The 20,760-nt window shown below is 44.1% G+C and overlaps 2 protein-coding genes across 12 annotated transcripts in view; one reads left to right on the top strand and one right to left on the bottom strand.

The window, feature by feature from the left end:
- LOC144100977 (uncharacterized) overlaps window positions 1-1,239 on the top strand; it is a 10,189-nt gene extending 8,950 nt beyond the window's left edge. The window contains exon 8 of the mRNA XM_077633937.1: window positions 150-1,239. Within this exon, the coding sequence (XP_077490063.1) occupies window positions 150-578 (429 nt within the window). The 3' untranslated portion in view covers window positions 579-1,239. The remainder of the gene's footprint in view (window positions 1-149) is intronic.
- Window positions 1-20,654, bottom strand: part of LOC144100975 (zinc finger X-chromosomal protein-like) — a 27,660-nt gene extending 7,006 nt beyond the window's left edge. The window contains exons 1-5 of one of the 11 annotated variants that reach the window (XM_077633935.1): window positions 20,154-20,653; window positions 16,980-17,094; window positions 13,860-14,025; window positions 9,575-9,753; window positions 2,308-2,553 (exon numbers count right to left, since the gene is read on the bottom strand). In XM_077633935.1, coding sequence (XP_077490061.1) covers window positions 2,512-2,553; window positions 9,575-9,753; window positions 13,860-13,941 — 303 coding nt within the window. In that variant the 5' untranslated portion in view covers window positions 13,942-14,025; window positions 16,980-17,094; window positions 20,154-20,653 and the 3' untranslated portion in view covers window positions 2,308-2,511. Of the gene's footprint in view, window positions 1-2,307; window positions 2,554-9,055; window positions 9,759-11,017; window positions 11,097-13,859; window positions 14,026-16,979; window positions 17,095-17,856; window positions 17,923-18,788; window positions 19,761-19,789; window positions 20,030-20,153 lie in introns of those variants that run through there. The other 10 variants (XM_077633930.1, XM_077633929.1, XM_077633931.1 and 7 more) reach the window with 10 other exon arrangements.
- Window positions 20,655-20,760: the final 106 nt, after the last annotated feature.

The raw sequence follows: 20,760 nt of genomic DNA, 5'->3' as shown, positions 1-20,760 counted from the left end.
CGTGCGTCGCGTGAATCTGCGTTTCACGCCCCATCCCTTTTTTTTAACTACATTCAACCTTTCCCCCACCTCTTTATTCAGGTGTTGCACCGAAAGTGAATTAGATACCGCGCCTTTCCTTTCTCTATAACCCCCTCCTCATTTTCCAGGTGTCGGCGCTAGTGCAACGCTCTGAGGCGTCTTGCGTGGCCGTCTACAACGTCGAGATGGACGACGTCACAGGCGTCTGCGAGACCGAGACACCTTACTCGAGGCTCAGCGCCGTGGCGACCGCGCTACGCGGCGCCACGCTTAAGAAATCCACCGTAACGACAGCAACGCCCGCCAGGCGCCAACCACAACCCACACCTACTAGCGCCATCCCGCGGTCGCCTATGATGTCAGGAACGCGCCGCAGGCGCAAAGTTCTCAAACGAGTCTTGAAAGCCGTCAGGAGGCGGCGCCTCTGGCCACGACGACTTGGGCAGCGGCGCATGGCAGACGCGCTTCAAAGCTCGTTTGCTCCAGTTCAATTATTAGACGGTATATTCACCGCTGATTTCACCCATTCTACCGCTCCACCTGCCATCGACTCTTAAAACGTCAGGCCCCTTTTAGAGATCCGTATTCAATAGTATTTTGCTATGTAAAACAAAACTATTTTTCGAGTTCAAACAGTGTGATTAAATTTCGTCATCCATTCTTTCCTTTAAGAAGAAAGCCTTATATGCCTCATTCCCAACGAAATCCAGCGTTGTCGTCGGAAACTGCAAAAGTGGTCACGAAAATTCAGTTTGACGTCAAGATCCCGAAGACTGGAATCGATGTCATCGAACCGCAAGTGACGTCAACCAAACCGGAAGTGACGGTTGCTAGACTGGAAGTGATGTGGTGGCTTGTTTTATACGTACGCGTATGTCTCGTGGTCTTTCCTAAAAGCCTTGGCCCTAAAGACTTACAGGAAAGGCCTTTGAGGCACTGGTTACTACTTTGAGGTACTGGTTACTAGCACCAACTAGTTAACAAATATAGTTAACTTGCAGCCTACGAAGATCCGCAACTGCTTTCGCATTCACAGCATGTAAGTAGTGTAAGTGCCCTCCGTAATTTTTTTAGGGAATTTCTTTTAATTAATGTTAGTATTAGGTCTTCTTGCTTTTAATTGCTACTCAAAATTTTTCGCTTCATATTTTTATATATTGTCATGATATATTAATTTTCTTATATAATGGTAGCAGCCATCTTCTGATCTCTCCCTCCTCTCCCTTAAAAGTGACGAAGGGATTTCCCTCTCCACTTTGCCATCTGCCAATCGACGCAGGTACACACAAGACTACGCCGCACGCCGCTTTTTCTTCACGACTGGGCTCCTAATGCTAACGCACTAAGTGAAGTAATTAAAGTTAATGGTCCGTTGAATTATAACTGCAAGTGTAATATAACTTGTAAGTTAACTTCTGTGTCTGTTAGAGCCTATTTTGTGAAGAAATGTGCAAATAAAACACCCTGTATGCCCTGTTGCGCAAATGTAACCACGCTCACAAAGTGTCGAGCGTCGCGACAAATGAGCTCCGGAAGATGATATACTTCAGCGTAACTAACTCGCTGTTTAAACATTCTGTCGTACTATCCTGTTCGGGCAGAACATCAAATTTGGTGAATTTTATATTCGAAACGGCCCGTCGCCGCATATTGCTCTCAATGCTGCCGAACGGGACAGTGGGACCCAACATGCTGCCATCGAGAGCAACATCCTCACCCTGAAAGCGGTGCTAGCCATCGAGGCATCCTATTTGGCGTTAAGGCCCCTTACATTCTCCAGGCTGGTGACGCCATCGCCCTCCAGCCAGCGGAATTTATCCGCTTTGGTGACGTCACTTATGACGTCACTGCTCGCCAGCCAATCGCGATTTTTATCGGCACCGACGGCCGGCGCCGGGTTTTTGCTCCAGCGCGCGTGTAAGCGCCCGTGTCACATATACTTGCGAGCTGAGTCGTCATTGGCCGCAAGGCCCACAAGATTAAAACTGAAATCGGCATTCAGTTACAGATAACTATTTGATCTACAGGCACCTAACCGAAGGCACGAAAAAACAACCAATGTGTCGAAAAACGTGACAAACATGTTGATGCAGATATCGTAAATTGAGCCTCTCATGCAGAAGGCTTCGGTACACAAGCTGTCATTAAACACTTGCTAAGTTAGTGAAAAGCAATCAAGAAACCACATCACACGTGTTATGATTTTGATGACTGTGATAACAAAGCAAGTATTAACGAAAATCCTAAGACTGATATGACATACACTGTGAGACAGATACTGCGCCATTTCGTTTCTCTAAAAACCAATTTTCATTTTTTTTCGTACACTTTGATGTTTCTTTGACGAACTATTTTTCACTGAGAAAACATGATTACATGCTCTTGAGCGAGAGGACATTGTCAGGTAGTGAGGGTCGACTTGGTCTGGGAGCACATTTGCGTCGTTGCATTTGGGCACGTGTTCGACCGAGAAGACAGCCTTTCTTTGGTCTACACTGGGATCACCGTGTATATGATGATGGAGCCGGCCACCTGGGTGAATAGTGAAACACGAATGCTCATTTTAGAGTCTCGCATACGTGAATTAGTAAATGGAGTGGCATAACCAGGATCTATTGAGGTACCGAGCAACGACGTGAAATGGTTGCCAGAGCGCTGAAACACATTGCCGAATAAAAAAATAACAAAAGCAAAGGGTACATACCGAATCAAACAAAACACAGAAAAAGCTTAAAAGGCGATGCGACAATTAAAATTATTTTCGTTATTCATGCATATGTAACCCACTGAAGACCTAGCACCGAAAAGGAACAGTGTGCAACTCACTTGCATGCTGCTTCTAACACTCCCTTCCTATTAAAATGCGCCGAATATAAGGAACAAAGAGGGCAGTGAGCTGCTAGCTTTTTAACGGCTCCAAACCATGACGTGCCGAAACAAGCAGTCCTCTGTCCAGATAGAAGTCGGCTCCAGAGAGACGCATGTCTTCTGGGTCGATGCTGTTGTAGAGAACTGAATTTGTAAACGGTGAGTGATATGTGCTGTAGATTTCTCATGTTCGCAGGGCGCACAAAAGGCATAAAAAGCCATTAGGTGGATGAATTTTCCTCTTTAATAATAACGCATCAAATGGTAAGAAAGGTATGAAGACACAGGAGCGGCCGGACGCTGCACGCAACCTATGAATTGAACAGTGATTTGTTGGCTTTCAGTTCGAATTCGCTGTCAAAAAGGTTTGCCTCTAGGTGTTGGTGTCACTGAAAAGCATAATGAACCTCAGTACGACACGTAAAACATGGCCACTGGCCACAGTGCACGGGCTCCTGGTTTGTGCGGTTCCAACCACCACACTGACTTTGGCGAACAGTAGCTCCCCTTACGTACTATAGAAACTCTGAGCATCAGTCAGAAAGTAAGACACCAACGTTTACATGGGCGCCAATGAAGGTCACAAGAGCTGATAGAGGACTCATGAAGTGCAAAATCCTCGATGTGTTGCTCCGAGATGGCCACCTGAACAGTCCGAGAGAAGCCGTCCCAACAGAAGATAATTTACTACTACAATTGTTAAGACGATTGCTTTGAAACTGCAAAGTGCACAGGAATTGTGCCAGGCTAGCCTGCTTCCTCTCCCTGTACCCAAAAGACCTCATTCTTAAAAAAAATATATTTTCTCTTTATCGCCCTAGTTTTACTTCATTTTTTTATTCATGTATTACCTGTTGCTTCGGGTATAACATTACAGCTTAAGAAATGCAGCAATGAACACCACATCAGCAGCAGCAGCACGCTAACAAAGACCACTACAGGACAAAGGCCCCTCCCATATCCCTGCATTTGAACTCTGTCCTGTGTCAGCTGCGGCCGCCGTATACCCGCAAACTTCCTAATATAACCTGCCTGCCTACTTCCTGTCGCCCCAGCTGCGCTTGTGTTTCTTGGAGTCCATTCAGTCACACTTAAATATTTAACAGTGATTATCTTGCCTCCGCTTTACATTCCCTGCCATGACCGTTTATTCTTTTGATTTCGACTAGAACGTCGTTAACCCGCGTTTCTTCCATGGGTCACTTTGCTCTCCTCCCGTGTCTCAAGCTTTCACTTAATACTTTCCATAGCTCGTTGCGAAAAAATGGCAACACGGACGAGTAAGGGAACAGGACGAGCGCTGCTGCGTTGTCTTCAATTTAAATTCTGCCCTTTCTGTTAGCCTCCAGGTTTCACTGAGAAAGAAAGTAAAGTTTAACGTGATGAAAGCTGGAAAGGGCAGTCGGTGCTAACATGACCCTCGCCTGCCACTCCACGCCAAGAAAGGAAAAGGAAAGGAAGCAGCAGAGTGCGGATGGATGATGATGATGTTGTGTGTCGTTGAGCGTTCAAATCTGGCATAATAACGCGCAAAACGCATATTCTAGGTTTCTTTTTATTCTCCTAATTTGTCTGAATATACTTCACTCTTTTTTCAGAATTTTTGTGCGAGTTTTTGAAATTTTGCAGATTTTTTTTTCTACGTAAGAAATGCATATCCTATCCAGTTTATTTCTTCACGTCATTAATGAGATAGTTCTATTAGCTGCAATGTAATGTCCGACAATAAAGGAATTTTTTTATAGGCGAATGCATTGTTTTGTGCACACGACCCTGAAAATAGAGTTTTAGCATAGCCGGTTAGCCGTACGGCAAGTATGTTAACGCGTTGCCGTTGCTACCGTTGCCAGGCTTGTCAAGCCACATTTTCCGTAAAGTAGTAATTGTCGTAGTTACCATGTTTAACGTACGGTAGAGCTAAAGCTTTCTACTCTCTGTTTACCCGGGGGTAAGGAAAGAGCTAAAAAAGCAGGACATATGTCATTTATGTAGCGCAAGAGCCATGAGTTGCATTCACATGAATCTATCCAGTCTTAGATCAACCGCTGATGCACATCTACAATGCACATCTTTTCGGACATCTCCGAATTTCTCGTCTGCGACCCTTCGCTGGGTTCCATCGCGGTGGTCCGATGCATTTCCCTAACTCGCAGAGATGAAGAGTTAAAAGACCATTAAAACTTGATTTTTTTTCTGCTTCCCATCAGCCCATGGGAGTGGTGCGCCAAAGCAACGTCATTTTTTCATAGCAGGAAACCTTTTCATTATGTGTGATGTGGTGAATGCGAAGTACAGCAAGAAAAAAAGGAGCTAAGTATCTGCACGCTCCTCATACGAACGAACCAATGAAAGAGGAAAAGACCTCGCATAACGTTTGTGAAATGTGCAGCAGGAGGAACACGAGGTTCGCACTATCCTTCAGCATGAGGAAAGAAAATGAGACCCGGCAATGTAGTACGAAATGAAGCTGACACACAACTTCCTGCACGTGCCGAAGTGCATGTGCACTACATACATACTTTACAAACCTCAGATGTTTTTTTTTTCTGTCCGCAAAAAATGAAATGCTCTGGGTAAAATCAAAACCTCATTTCACCACATATTTCTCAAACCCATTTTATGACAGGTATTAGCACCAAAAAATAGCCATAAAAGAAACAGTGTGACATATAATTTAGGAATGCCCAAAGCGCGGGATGCCTGCTAATCATATCTGATGTGTTTGAAAACTGGTTTGGGGGGAAAGGAAATGGCGCAGTATCTGTCTCACAACTCGGCAGACACCTGAACCACGCCATAAGGGAATGGATAAACGAAAGACTGAAAGAACGAAGGCAGAAAGAGGTGCTATAAAGAAAGAAAGAAAAGAAAGAATGAAAGGGGTACCGTAGTCGTGGCAGGGTTTCGATGGAAACCAAACACAAAGGCGCCCGCGTGCTGTGCAATGTCAGTGCATGTTAAAGATCCCCAGGTTGTCGCAATTACTCCGGAGCCCTCCACTACGGCACTCCTTTCTTTTTTCTCACAGTCCCCCCTTTATCCCTTCCCTTACAGTGTGCCTGCCAGTATGTGAGACAGATACTGCGCCATTTCCTTTCCCCAAAAACCAATTTAAAAAAAGGTGCCGTAGTGGAGGGCTCCAGAATAATTTTGACCACCTCATTAATGTGCACAGCACATGGGCAAACCCCCCGCGGTGGCTCAGTGGTTACGGCGATCGGCTACTAATCCGGATCGTGAACGTGGTGGAGTACCCGGGCTCCAACCCGACCGCAGCGGCCGCGTTTCGATGGAAGCGAAACGCAAAGGCACCCGTGTGCTGTGCGATATCAGTGCATGTGAAAGATCCCCAGGTGGTCGAAATTATTCCGGAACCCTCCACTGATGTGTCTGCAAGTAACTGTTTGTTGGTTATAGCTTGTTTGTTTTTGTAGATAGCTAATCGGTTGCTGCAGCGCTCGGTGAGTGTGTGCTCAGCCGCCCACCGCCAGTCCGCACTACTGATTGGTCCCGATGCGGCAGGCATGCGCGCAGCTGCCGGGTAGCTGGCGTCCTCTGGAGCCATCAAGGCGATTTGCGCATGCGCACTGACTGCGCGTGGTGTCCCAGTACTCCCGTGACGATAACACGGTACATGGTATGCTAAAGGTGTCTAATAACACGGTATGCAGTATGCTAAAGGTGTCCAATAACACGGTATGCAGTATGCTAAAGGTGTCTATTATCTAATACCCCATAGTGCTTTTACGGTAATCAGCATTACGGAAACACTATCTGTCGAAGGTATTCAACAGTTACTGTGCATGTCTGTGTGCAAAATGGTGACAATTCAAATGTGACAAACTCTAGCTAGGCCAATCAACGTGCCTTTTCTTTAAATGCTCGCGAGCCGGTAGTCACTGCGAAAGGTAACATCATACAACTCCGGATGGTCGAAATTAATCTTAAGCCCTCCAGTACGACTTGCTACATGGTCAACATTACTGTTTTGACATGTAAAATTCAATTAAGAAACAGTTGTAATTGGTCACCCGGTGTACCAACCTTCTTATGCCTGTCGCCTAGAAGCAAATGCTCCATGTCAAGCATTTTGATGAAAACAAGAAAATAAAAGGTGTTAGTGCTACCGCCACCCATGATTTGAGGTTCTCAGTGATTGCCTAAGTGTCCAAAGACGGTTGTGCCATTACTGCTTTCGTGATGCATGCATAGTCAAGCAGAGAAAATATGCAAGGGAGGGGGTTGTCAACATATCACTGCGCGAGCGCCTGCGGTCATCTACTCGAGTGACGTTGATGCGGGCGCCCTATTTGGATCTAAATGTAATCGTTCCCATGTCAGTGGTACTAAACTTCCCAACCAGCCGCAGCTCATTTGCATTCGGAACGGCCGAGGCGTTGCGACTTGTGGTGTATATTTGCCAGGCTACCAGAAGCAACCCCTTGGAAGCACAACAGTAATGCAGCCACGAGCCACAGATCACTACAGTGCTTGGATGCCACTAACAGGCACTCCCATGTCATGGACAGGAACTTACCGATACCCTCAAAAAGTCAAAAAACGATTTCTCAGCAGCTGCAGTGCACTGCGTATGCATGTCACAGTATACATGAAGCCAGCAGCACGGATGACCTACTAGTATAGCTTCATACAGCATAGTTATTACAGCCCTCACTGTAAAAGACTGTCACCATGCTGAACCGAAAAATTAAAGCGGATATTTCACTACACAGTGGACTGTTGAAGGTTCGAGCTTGGTGGGCCAACAGTTTGGTTCAGTCGTGCAGAATACAAATTAGTGAAGGCTTTCCTGATATACAGCATGCTGCTCGGACAATGCCATCATTTTAAACAACCATATGTACGGATTAAGCAAGCTTGAATTAACGAGTCCATTTCGCATATTCATGTGTAATATTTCCAACAAAGATGACTGCAATCATTACAATTTTCGAGAAAAGAGAGTTAGAAAATGCATTTCTCAAAGGAATGACTGCTCTTCACTTTCAGTGAAAGGCAAGTGTTTGCAATATTTCTGTAACTGACGCTTCTGCTTTAAACAAACATTTGGGCTTTGTATGCCTTACGCTGACCTCGTAACTGTCAGGAGTCAAAGGAAATTTTATTTATTTATTTATCCCTATGTGGCCCAACCCACACAAATGTGCGGGTACACAAACAAAAATCGTTTGGTCCCTTAGGTAAAAATATGCATGTTTTGGCACAGCCCACACAATTGTGAGGGTTTCGGAAATGAACATGTCAAGCTAGTTCGGGAAAGCACCCAAAAGTAGTCTTTAATGCTTCATTAAAACGACACATACTTGAAAATTCCCCAGATGGCATCCAAGGGCCCCTGCACACTGTGAGGAGTGTGACCTTGTGTTTGACCAAGTAAAGAAACTACTTTACATTTCTTCATACCAAAACCTTTGACTTTTGCTGTGGTGGCAGTTTCATCAATAAAAGACCAACCCACATATTTGCATGGGCTCATTCTCCCAATCAAAGATTTAGTTTTCTTATGCTCTGATGATAGCCATTATGTCAGATGACCTTAAAGAGGAATAATAGAGCAAAGAAATTAGAGCTCCCCAGTTACTTTGTTTATGGGCCGGAAAGGGTTATAAAATACAGCACCAACATTGAGGCATTATTGACAGGGACACACGTCACAAGAAATGGAGACATGCAAACATTAGATTAGGCAGATGATGCAATGTAAGAGGTTGTAAAGAAATCTATGCGCTATGTGAGCAAAAGAAAGAGGGAAAAAAATCAAAACTTCAGCAGAAAAAGGAACCAACCAGACACCGAAAAGAACAAACGCATATTAAAATACACCTTTATAGAGAAATACAGCAACTTTTGAAATCATCAAGGAACAGCAAAGTGTACTATCACTCTCAGTATGACTTGCCATGCATTAGAAGGGGCAAGCAAACATTTGTTGTGATTTCATTGTTAGACATTTGATTTTTTGCTTCGAGCTGCATGCAGTGTGATGCCATCTCATGCTATGGAGAGGGAGGTGGGAGAAGTATTTGGAGTCAACTTTTTTTTTTCAGAGAGCAAGGGCCTCAAATGGGGTGTCGATTTACATTCGTAGTTGACTTATACACAGCAATGCAAGGTAATCCGGAACTATCCACTACGGCGTTTCTCATAGTCCATGCGCAGGTTTGGGAAACTAAACCTCACACATCTTGACATACTGCCAAGCTACGAATGAACACAACTGATCGTCAGTTCCTCTCTTCTTTTTGGTTGGGTTGAGACCTAGGTTGTGGCAACCTGTCGCAATTAATTGAACTACCACGGTGGGCAGGTTAGGTTAGGTTAGGTTAGGTTAGGTTAGGTTAGGTTAGGTTAGGTTAGGTTGCAAATGATGCATCTTCCATGCCTAGTCTGCAGATTCCTCCTTTTTCACCTCTACCACTTGACTGAAGCCCTGCGGTCCTTCACCACCAGGATGCTGAGAGCCGTGCATTGCCCTTTCATGCCTCTTGACATGTGCACGTTGCCTGAACCCCTGTCCACACTGCGAGCAGATGTGGGGCTTTTCTGTGGTATGGATAAGCATGTGTTTGCTCAGGTCACTCTTGAAGCAAAACCTCTTTCCGCAGTCGGGACACACATGTGCAGTCGCGTTGTTGCCCTCGTGCTGCTGCCTGCAGTGACGCACCAGACTGGACTGATGGCGGAAGAGCTCGCCGCAGTCGGCGCACTTGTGCCACTTCTCTGCCGTGTGGTAGCGAAGGTGTTGGTTGAGAAGCCCCGGCAGTGTGAAGCTCTTCTGGCAGACCTGGCACACAAAAAACTGTTCCCCGGGTCCAATGTGGGTCCTCTCGTGCCTGGCTACAGCTGTTCTGGGTGGGCAGAGAAAAAAAAAAAGAAGTGGGTGGAGTCATTTTTGGTGTGCGAACGTCATTGGTGGTGTAGGGAAGAAAAAGTTTTTGCCGATACATTTTTAAAAAAACCCACTATACTACTGAGGCTATTTTCTTCATTTGCCTGTTCTTCCGAGCCCGCACTGGTAATATAGATGGCCAATCCTCCGACCAACATGGCCGTGTATGCATATTATGCTAGATGTGTGGCCATGTCTACAATGGATGCTTTTAAAAATGTGAGCGCACTTCTTTGCAATCTAGGTGAGCTCTGCTGTGCGGAAACACAAGCATTGCAAAAGCGGGGCTGAAACTCTGCCGCCCAAGCCCTAAAATGTATTTCAGCACTCAAAAATGTCGCTTGAATCATGCCGCCTGTTACAGTGGCAAAACGCGAGGCATATGGCAAGTGCCTGTAACAAAACAACATGATGGTTAAGGATGGAGGATCACTGAAATCCAGCAGGCCTACATTGACCACTGAGTGAAGAGTGTTACCTATTTGTGGAAAGGCACACGTGTTCCTCACAGCTGCTGTTGTTCACAAATGTGGTTCTCCCACCTGGCGGTTCAGGCAGTTCACGTGTTGTGCTCAAAGATGGATACAGGGCTGTGCTCGAGAGCAAAAAGTATGAAAGTGTTCTAGGATAAGAAAGGTTTCTTGAAACCCTTGTGTCCTTTTGGTCTTACCTCATCTTTAACCATCACTTTGTCAATCCTGAGGTGTCACTATGGTTCTAAGGAATTCCCAAGTACCTGCAGGGCGTCTATGACACAAATCTAGGAAGGAACCCCAAAAATCAAATCTGCAATTGGCAGCTCACAAAAATTAAGAGTACACACACACCCTGCACCACCTTTTACGTAGGAAAATGAAAATTACAAGGTCGCCAGATTCCAGTGCTACAGACGATGTAATATACAAAAATACAAAACCAAAATGTACAAACATTAACGGCGGTGTAGGCAGTTTGGCATAATTATGAACGCCAGTTACCCTGTTCTTATCACCATCAGAAATATGGGACACACTTCTCTTTTTCTATCCAGGGTCACTCCAACTATTGCAGTCTCCTCAAAACCGTTAGTGAATAACTACACTGAACCATGTTCAGAGCCAGGCTTTAGCTATTACTGTTAAAACGAGCGAGACTGATGGCTTGCTTCATAGGACAGAGTTTTTAATGGCAGAAACAAAAATAGCGTGTGGCAGGCACCTCGATGTCGATGACTTATCTTTGCCTTCGTCTTTTATTGGAAATATTTAGCAGATTCTTGCCGATCCAGGTGCTGAAATCAGGATACTACCTCCACGCCCTGAAATAAAGGGCACTGCCTTGAAGTAGCAACGGAGCAGCTCAGCTAACCAGCGAACATGAGGAGGCCGACCACAGTAAACACCGATAGGGAAGCAGAGCTGCTGAACAGCAAGCGGATACCAGTCACATTTTCCATTATGAACAAGGAATTATTAGTACAGAGAGAGGAAGGTGTTACAAACCCAAATTATGCAGTTTGTGCCAACAGCAGAAGATGAAGTAATAAATAATTAACCATGCCGATTAATAGAATCTGGCCATAACACAAGAGCAGATCGCTGGAATAGCACAGAGCCTTACAGAAATCAATGTGCAGCTCGAACAGTTCTCAACACACAAGAAACTGCTGAAGCAGAGTTTCAGAAAGTAATTGAAAATGATATGAAAATACACTCAACTCTCACAGCTGGCAATGCACATTGAGTCGGGTGAATGCTATGTAGTATTATCAACACAACGAACGGGCATGACACAAAGCGCGAGTCAGACGGGAAACAAATTGGTAAAGCTACATAAAATGGATGTGACAAAATCTGTGGAGATAAGTCTTCAGTGGCAAAGGTTTTGGACTCAGTATGAGTCACCTGTCCATTAAGACCTAACATGAATAAAGTGCAAAAAGTCAATTACATTATGGCATCACTCAAGCAAAGCACCCTCTACTGGAGAAGGCCTTCAGTTTTAGGCGAACTATGAACAGGCCACAACAATTTTGAAGGAAATATCTGGGATCCAGGAGCAGTCAGTCAACATACACATGAAGAACTGCTTTGGCTGGATAAAATTCTTCAAAAAAATATGGAGAGATTTCGAAAAGCCTTGCAGAAAGTCCAAGTCCACACTTTAGCACTGGAGTCATTGCAGGTAATAAATAGCAGACTGCTATGCACCAATGCTTATGCCTGAGCTAAAGAAAGTTATTCCTTCTGAAGTGGCAGTGGAGTTAAGAGGTCAGCCATCTAAGAGCTTCAAGGACTGATACACCCGATGAACCAATTGTCAAGAGAACAGCAGGATCTTTAAAGTGTTTCATAGCATTTCTTAAAGAGCACATAAAGTGCCATGAAAAAACAGAATGGGAACCAAACTGACAACAGCAGTCAAGAACAAGCATCCTATAGTACTACCCTAAGAAGGGCATTTCACAGACTTACCTGTCAGGCATGTTAATTAACTGCCGTTACATGGCGATGTTAAAGATACCATCACAAGACTGCGGACATCATCACCATCAGCCCGACTACCGGGCAAAGGCCTCTCCCATATCTCTCCAATTAGCCTGGTCTTCTGCCGTCCATCTAACTTTCCAACGCCCCCTGCTATGCTTGCCTTCTTTTGGAATCTAGTCCATTACCCTTAACGACCATCGATTATCCTGCTTCACATTACATGCCCACCCCATGCTCATCTCTTCTTCTTAATTTTGGTTGAAATATAACTCGCATTTGTTCCCTGGCCCACTCTGCGCTCTTCCTGTCTCGTAACGTTGCACCTATTAGTTTCCTTTCCATAGCTCACTGCGTTGTCCTTAACTTAAGCTGAACCCTTTTTGTTACCCTCCACGTTTCTGCCCCATAGATGAGTACCGGTAAGATAACAGCTGTTTTACTATTTCTCTTAAGGGATACTGTAAACTGCCATTCATGATCTAAGAGTACCTGGCAAACGCACTCTCCCTGTTCTTATCCTTCTCAATATTTCACTCTCGTGATCCAGATCTAGAGTCTTTACCTGCCCTAAGTAGACGTATTCCCTTACCACTTCCAGCAACTCGCTAACAATTGTGAACTGCTGTTCCCTTCCAAGACTGCTGAAGATTACTTTAGTTTTATGCAAGTTAATCCTGAGGCCTACTGTTCTGCTTTGCCTGAGTAGATCATTAATCATGCTTTGCAATTTTTCCCTTGAGCTATTTAACAAGACAGTGTTATGAGCAAACATTATGAAGCAACACAGCACAAAAGAAATGACACAGAAAAGAACAAATACACACGAGCACTGACTAGCAAATGAATGCATTTATTGTGCAAGTGCGTTAAATATAAGTGAAAAAGGCTTGCGCAGAAGCAGAAAAACATTGCCAAAAGCAAAGGCACTAGGGCTCATCATTCAGAAATTAAGATACACAACGCTGTCATCGTAAGATATGTTGTCTTTGCACACAGTTGTGTACAAAGTGCCTTCAAGGGTTCGGCAAGCAAAACCCTTTCTCAACAAATAGTTGCCTTTATGTAAACACAAGAATATCTTGTAGTAATAATGCACACATATATCCCTTCTTTTTCAGGCCCTCAGCTGTGAAGATACCTTTCTATCATTCATGCTACATGCTGCCAAGCTAAGCACATGCAGTGCTGCAGGAGCTGAGGGCAGTCCCTTAACCAAGTGTGACAACCATAAAGCAACTGGCGCCACTTTCTCAAAAATACAACTTTTGTAGACAGAAAATTCTGAATCAAGCTCCTTGACCTCCTTGTTGCCCCTGCATCAGAACGTGCAATTGCATTACTAAACCCAACGATCCCATTTTCTCCATGTGGCCTTGGCTTCAACAAAGTGTCAAAAGGTTTCTTTCTTGCGAGCAAATGTAGCTTGCACTCAAGAGCGAGATACCATTAGATTTGAAGAATTCAAAGCTGGCATACCTGTATCGCTTTTTTTCCTTAGTACAAACCAACACATCCAACCTCTGCATATAATGACCCGTGCTCTTTACAAAGTGAGGTTTGCAATAACAAACAGTCATCAGACTTCGGCTTACGCATTATCGCCGGAGAATGGGCAGTAGTTGCAGCGGTGCAATGCCAGCAACTCTTGGGGGTGTTCGCGCTGCCGGTGGGCATCCAGTAATTGCCGCGTGGAGAACAGCTCGTCACATGTCTTGCAGGGGAATACCGGAAGCAATACAGTCACGCTGTTTTCATTCTCTAAGGGCAAAAAAAACAAAACAATGAATTGCTTATAAGTAACCCATACTCAACAGAGCTTTCAGCATTGTGCGCACTCTTAACTATCACTTATCACAAGCATAGGATGACTGTAAGCGGCGATTTAGTTTCATTTCCTTGTTCCTGCTTTTTGTGCTTTTAGCTGCTGCTTGTATGAAGTATCTCAAGTGTGTATTGATACTAGTTATTCCTGCACGCAGGCTAGGTGCAGTTATTAATGACTATCGTATATGTAGTACTTTCATAAAAGCATGACTCTGCAGGAGGCCACAAAGACTGGAGCAAATAAACTTTCATCCAACATTTTATTCCGCGACTCTGCAGAACCCCCCCCTGCTCTTGCCGAGTTCCGATTTAGTCATGACATCTATATCCTATAGCTTGAACACAGTATATCAGTATAAAACTAAGGCAGTTCTTAATAACTCGTATGGCAGTAGCGCAAAAAAATGCCGCTAACATCATCTCAAGATAACTTGTTACACAAACGGTTTTGAATCCATGGCTTCAACACAATATACGGGCCACAGCAAGGAAGACACAACGGCACTATGCTGTTTCTTCCTTGCTGTGTCCTGACATGCCGTGGCTGTAAACACTTCATCTCATCTAGTTACAAGTGTGCAGCCACAAAGAATTTGAGCATTTTTTGAATTTGTTACTGGCCACATAATATTAAATACTAGCTCACCTTGGTATGTTTCACAATATTTACAACCATAATTACCTTTCAGGACTACGTGTTCATACTTCCCGTCCACACAATCTCAAACCGATCACATGCAAAACTGTAAAAAACTGAAATAAATTGCCGAACATTTCCCCCTCCCCTACTTCCCAGAACACGCATCCCATGAACTTCTACTGCCAGCAGTACATGACCCTTGCTGTGCTCACAACAAATGTGTGCAGAAAGCACTTCATAAATGTGAAAGATGGACACATAGAAATCAATGATTCAATGACAAAGAATTTTAACAGTAGAGAATTATGAACTCACACACATGATCACTTGAATAAAGTCAGGCACATCACAAACACGCATCACAAACCCATATCAACAAACACAATGGTGTATTGTTAGACAGCATCTCAGAACAGCTGCAAATATGTGGCAAAAGAAAATATTCTTTGTTATCAGCATTCATGCCCTTAAAGGGACTGTGCAATAAATTAATTGAGATTACGTGAAGCAGACGAGAGATACGCATTTCATCACTCGTCACCCCAACGCAAGAATTTTTAATCTAGCATCAATAACAACCAAGATATAAATGATTAAAAATTACGCTCCTCCTCTCCCCCCTCAACTCGTACACACGGAGCACCAGACAAAAATTAAGAAAACAGGTCTGGGACTGAGCCCCGCCTTTGAATACGTCGTGGCGGCATCTCTCCGGTCTCTCTTCGCCTTTCTGGATTGCGGCGCGCGTCAGGTTTCTTTGCTTGTCATCTGTTGTAGTTAGCAGTAATAAACACGGACCTTGAGGCGCGACTGCTCGCTCTTACGGCCGCGATGGGCATCGAGTCCTATGCGTGCCCACAAAGAGCCATGCAAGTGGCTCCGGAACTCCCGACAGAAGGAGGCGGCGGAGGAAAATTGAAACCATATGCACAAAGGCAATGCCCCGGCCCGCGCTTGCCCGAGAGGGTCGCGCAGCGGCACGAGCAGACGATTTTCACGGCTACCGGAAGTGTGCCCGTGACGTCGTGACTGCCGTGGCTCCAACGAATGACAGCGTATGGTGGCCTGGTGACGTCACGGGTACAGTGAAGTCTTTTTTCACAATTTTAGTTCCAAAATCGGTCACTACGAGCACACCTATTGGCCCGCGAGTTTTAAAAAACACGTTTTTTTTTTAATTTGTAATAAATTGCCAGCTCAGTTTCGAAGTCATACTTGCTGTGAATGCTCATTAGCATCATTTCTAAGCATTGAAAACATTTACAAGCGACTTTGAATTCTTTGCATAGTCCCTTTAAGCTCTTTGCTCACACATATGTACTCAAAATATGTGCCCGTCAACCTGAAGGTAACAGAGTACTCTGGTTTCCTTGCAGCTGCTGTTGTTTGTAGGCACATTGTCAATGCTGTAGAGCGGCACAGTATATAAGAACTGAAGCCAAAGTGCTCAACGCCAGCTAGTACAGCTACAAATGACAATCTCAGAGTGTGTGTCCCTCGCTGGAACAAGAAAAAAAGCAGTGAAAGTTGGAATCTCGACATGGAGGCAGCGTCGCATAATGTAGCAATTGCAATTACAGGACACAGCACAAAGATGAAAAACAACAAACCTTTGCACATTCCCCTTTCGGTTGCCGTAGTACCACCATTCTTGCAAAATCTAGTCTAGCATCTATTTTAGTGCAGTTATGGTAACACTGAACTTGGCCTATATTAATTGATTACTGCACTGCAATGTCAAAGAGGCTGCTTTGCTAAGAATGGAGCTTTTATTTTATTTGTATTTATTGATGTGCATACTGCAGAACACTGTTAGTTCTAGGCAGCTAGAAGTTAGAAGAGACTTAAAAATGAAATACACTTATTTCCACCACAGGTCTTTTTCACTAGCAGACTGCGATGATGTCAAGTACTTTGTTGTTTGCTAAACTTCTGAAGCTAGACCACACCCCCATCCACTTTCAGCAGCAATCACTATCAAGCATCAAGCAGCAGACATCACTATCAAGCATCACGAGTGAATCAATTGGCGGAAAAAAATCAATAGTGTAACACGAACAATACAACAAATGAAAATATGAAGGACAACAAGTCGACAAAAAGCAAAACAACCAAGTTTTACAAAGACAGAAAATTATATGGAGTTGTAAACCGTATCCATTAAGGAATTTTGGAACCAGAGTGGCTCAAAATTTTCACCTATCAGAGAGCTATGCAATATCAACTTCATAATATGTGAAATGCATACAATGCCATTCATGACAATCTGCTGTAGCAACTGTCATGACCAGTACAAACAGTCGTGGTCCGAGAGGAGTGTCGTTGAAGTCGAGTCATCACAAGAACAAAGTTGGCGCAGCTGCCTTAAATGCCAGAAGTACAGTTGGAGTTTACAAAGAGCAAATGCTGCCGCATTTTTTAAGAAATGTTGGTGAGTGGCTAATTTACTTACAATACACAGCAAGCTCTTACAATGTGCCCAAGCAGGAAGGGAATTTTATTTTTCGCAGAAACAAAGCATGTTCTCAAAAAGCAATGCATGAGGAGGCTTCACCGCATAAGCAGCCAACAACATATGACGGAAGCGCAACATTGATGGAAACGAGGGAAGCGCGCATTGGCACTGGACCGGCAGTACGCCAAAAAACACACACAAAAAAAGAGACAAGGCAATCATCGTTCTAAATGGCATGCTCGGCTGGCTGGCTGGTATGCGCGGCTCATATATTACTACAAGCGTATATATTACAATAAGTGTCATAGCACTCTCACAGTGTTTGCTTTCTAAAATGAGTGTTGTGCAAAATAATGCTGCCTACATCTTTTGCACCTGACCAGTTGTGTGCACACTTTGAAGCGTTACTTTCGCAAGAGCTTATACAGCTGAATACCACAAAACACTCATTCTCAACATTGTGAGGAATGTGCAGAGTTTTTCCTTAGAAGCAGGATAATTAATGGAAGAAAAAAAAAGATCATATATGGGCTGTAAATGGCCATCACAGGCACATACACGTCCAGTTGCAAATTCTCTACTGGGCTAAGCGGTGAGAAAATTCTTTGCAAGTTTGCAAGTATTCCTCCTTGGAGCCAAACAACCAAGTACAGGAGACTGAGTGCTTTACTGGACTCATATACCATAGCAGCTAGACAGTGAATTCCATGGTCGACCAAAAGAGTTCAATGCCGATCTGAAAAGAAAGGAAAACAAAGTCAAGCAGCAGGATGACAGATTTGTCAGGAAATTTGGGTTGGTCCGGCAGCCAGAAGAATAGGAATTCAGGAGGTCAAATAAAACCTTTTGAGCACTTAAGTACCTTCTATGCAGTCGCAGTGCTGTTGTGCAACCTGGCACCTACTTGTTGACTTCCAAGAGGTGGATAGTGCTTTTAGCATGCAACTCCATGAAACTAAAGCACTGTGACCAAAGGAACTGAGAGCTGTACCATGTCCCCTTCAGAAGCACCCACTTAAGTTAAAGAACTACAAATGGCTCATTGAAAGCACCCACTACTCAGTCTACAGGGCCCTCCTGCACATAATTTTCATTGGACGGCTGGCAAACATGAAAGTGTTTAGTTAAAATATGCCAGGACAGCAACACCATTCACAACAAACAGCCTAGCTGTAGTTGCGGTTTCAAAGTTCAGTACAGGTCCCGTGAAGCATCACAAAACTAACATTATTGCTGCTTCTTCATTTATTCTCATTCCAGCTCTTAAGACAGACTGGCCTAAGTGTTATTGAGAATTAAAATGGCGAAGCAGCTATTGTATCAAAGTAATTTTATGCTTCAGGTCACCTGTACTTAACTTTGATGTCACAGCCATCATTCAGCTGTTGAAACCGAAACAGCACAAGAGAAAAAATGCAATTATAAACCATTTGTCAAATTTATATGAATTTCACGTGATGACCCATGTACAGGTATACCTGTCTTTCACACCACTAGAAAAAAGAAAAACACACATCCAGAAATTTGGTGTCTATACCTCTTCAACCTCATCAACGTGCTCAATTCAGCAATGAATCAAGCTGTCAGAATCAGCTACTTAACTGCAGCAGTCTGCCTGTTATTTGAACATTCCCCTTGCTTGCCAGAACTGTAGGCTTCCAGCTATTGTAGGCCGAAACACCTAGTGCCATGGCGCTTCTCACCGACCAAGTTGCCCTTGATCCATTATTGGGACAGTCAAGCCAACCTGTATTAACAGATTACTGTAATCTAGCAACAAAGACACTGCTTTCACTGAAAACAGAGCTTTAGAAAATAGAAAAGATGAAAAAATTAAATACAGGTGCCAAAATCACCGGATGATTTTGCAACTAAGCTGGGAGGTGTCTGGTTTGACGCCCCAAAGATAGGAATTTCTATAAGCGAGGAAACAAATCATTTCATTTGTTGATCTTTGAAGTTTCGTTACAGTCTCTTTTTAAGCTGAATGTGCATAAACTAGGTTTTGTCTCAATAATTCTGCAGGAACTGTTGATGTTTGTTCCCACTGGTAGTAACTAAGCTTGCAAAAGAGCAAAATAGCTTTTTCAAAGAAACGGCTAAGCAAATAATCTTGTTGCGTTTATCGCAAAATATTCCAGAGTTGCACCTAAGAGCCTGTATTCACAGCATATCTCACACATACTGCATAAAAGGAGTGCACCTTCAGCTCGCCTAAGGCGTATCACTGGCCCAGTCATACTTGAGCCGAATGGTCCAGTAGGTTACAAGATAGTGCAATAGCAGATACTGATCTGTTATGTGATGAAGGCTCCTTGGGCTCGTTGTCGTAAGGGCATTGGCTATACACCCTTCCAGGTTAATACAGAGCGCTTGATAACTCCAGATGCTTTAATTCACTTCGCCCAGGAATTCTCTCAGCCGGACCTTTTTCAACTCCATTTGCAGCTAACACAACTCGGAACACATGGACGCTATAGGCCAATGAGTAATTACTTCCTTGTTAAATGGATGCTTCAGCAGATAATGCAGGCTATAAGTCGAACTTTTTCATTCGAAAAACTGCATTATGGTATGACAGCAAGAAAGCATGTTTCACTCACGGCAAGAGAGAAGCCATCACACCCACATGAAAATCGAGCATCTTACGCGAGGCTCTGAAAGCTTCTAGACTTTCAAGAAAACCGTATAGCATTTACAAAAGGCAATGTCCATTCTGCCTGCCAGCGGCTGGGAGAATCACCGGCCTGAAATTCTGTTACAAATCGGACTGTCACTTTCATGCGTACTGCAGCGAAGCAAGTCTCTACGAAAGACACTTCGACCTGGCTATCAGTATTGTCGATTCAGCTATTGCACGTCAAGCAGTCGCACTGCGCTTTTATTAATGACCTCACTTCCAAGTGCAATTAAAAGCATCACACGCTTACGGCAACACGGCAGTAATTTTCATAAATTTCTACTTACTATCCGGTGTCGTCCGCGCGAACACGTTTGCCTCCCACAGCTGCTAGGAAATCCAAATCGCACCTTCGCGCCTTCTTCAACGTAAACATATCGTAAACGTATCGTAGGCCACGACGGTGAGTATCAGTTGATTGTAATAACAGCGGATGAGTGTAGTGCATCCATTGCGTAACAAAAAAAAAAAAACGACGCACTCGCACAGGCGTTTCAGTAAAGCGCCATAAAAAAAAAATAATGAACCACACACATTGCTTCCTCCACAAGTAAATGCCCCTGTAAGCTAAGAACACAGCTGTGAACCAAGCACGCATTCTTCCTCCCCTCTACAGCCTTTACAATTTACAAGAAAATGCTCAAGCTGTGGATTGCTTCGGCTTGACTTCGATCACTTCCAAGATGCTTAACTGAACGAATTGAGCGATTGTGAGGCGCGTCGCGGCGAAAAATAAACTCTGCCCTGCCGCTCGATCGAGCGAATATGCCAGATTTGTGTGTTCTGAGTGTGTGTGCTGTGTTGTCCTCGCTTATCCGCCCCCTCCCACCTCCCCTACTCCCCCACCGCGGCTCTAAGCAGTGATCTCCGCAGGGAGCAGCAGAAAAAAAGAGT

This window comes from Amblyomma americanum, chromosome 8 (assembly GCF_052857255.1).
Source record: "Amblyomma americanum isolate KBUSLIRL-KWMA chromosome 8, ASM5285725v1, whole genome shotgun sequence".
In the NCBI taxonomy this organism is placed as follows: Eukaryota; Metazoa; Arthropoda; class Arachnida; order Ixodida; family Ixodidae; genus Amblyomma; species Amblyomma americanum.
This window is presented reverse-complemented; position numbering and strand designations above follow the sequence as displayed.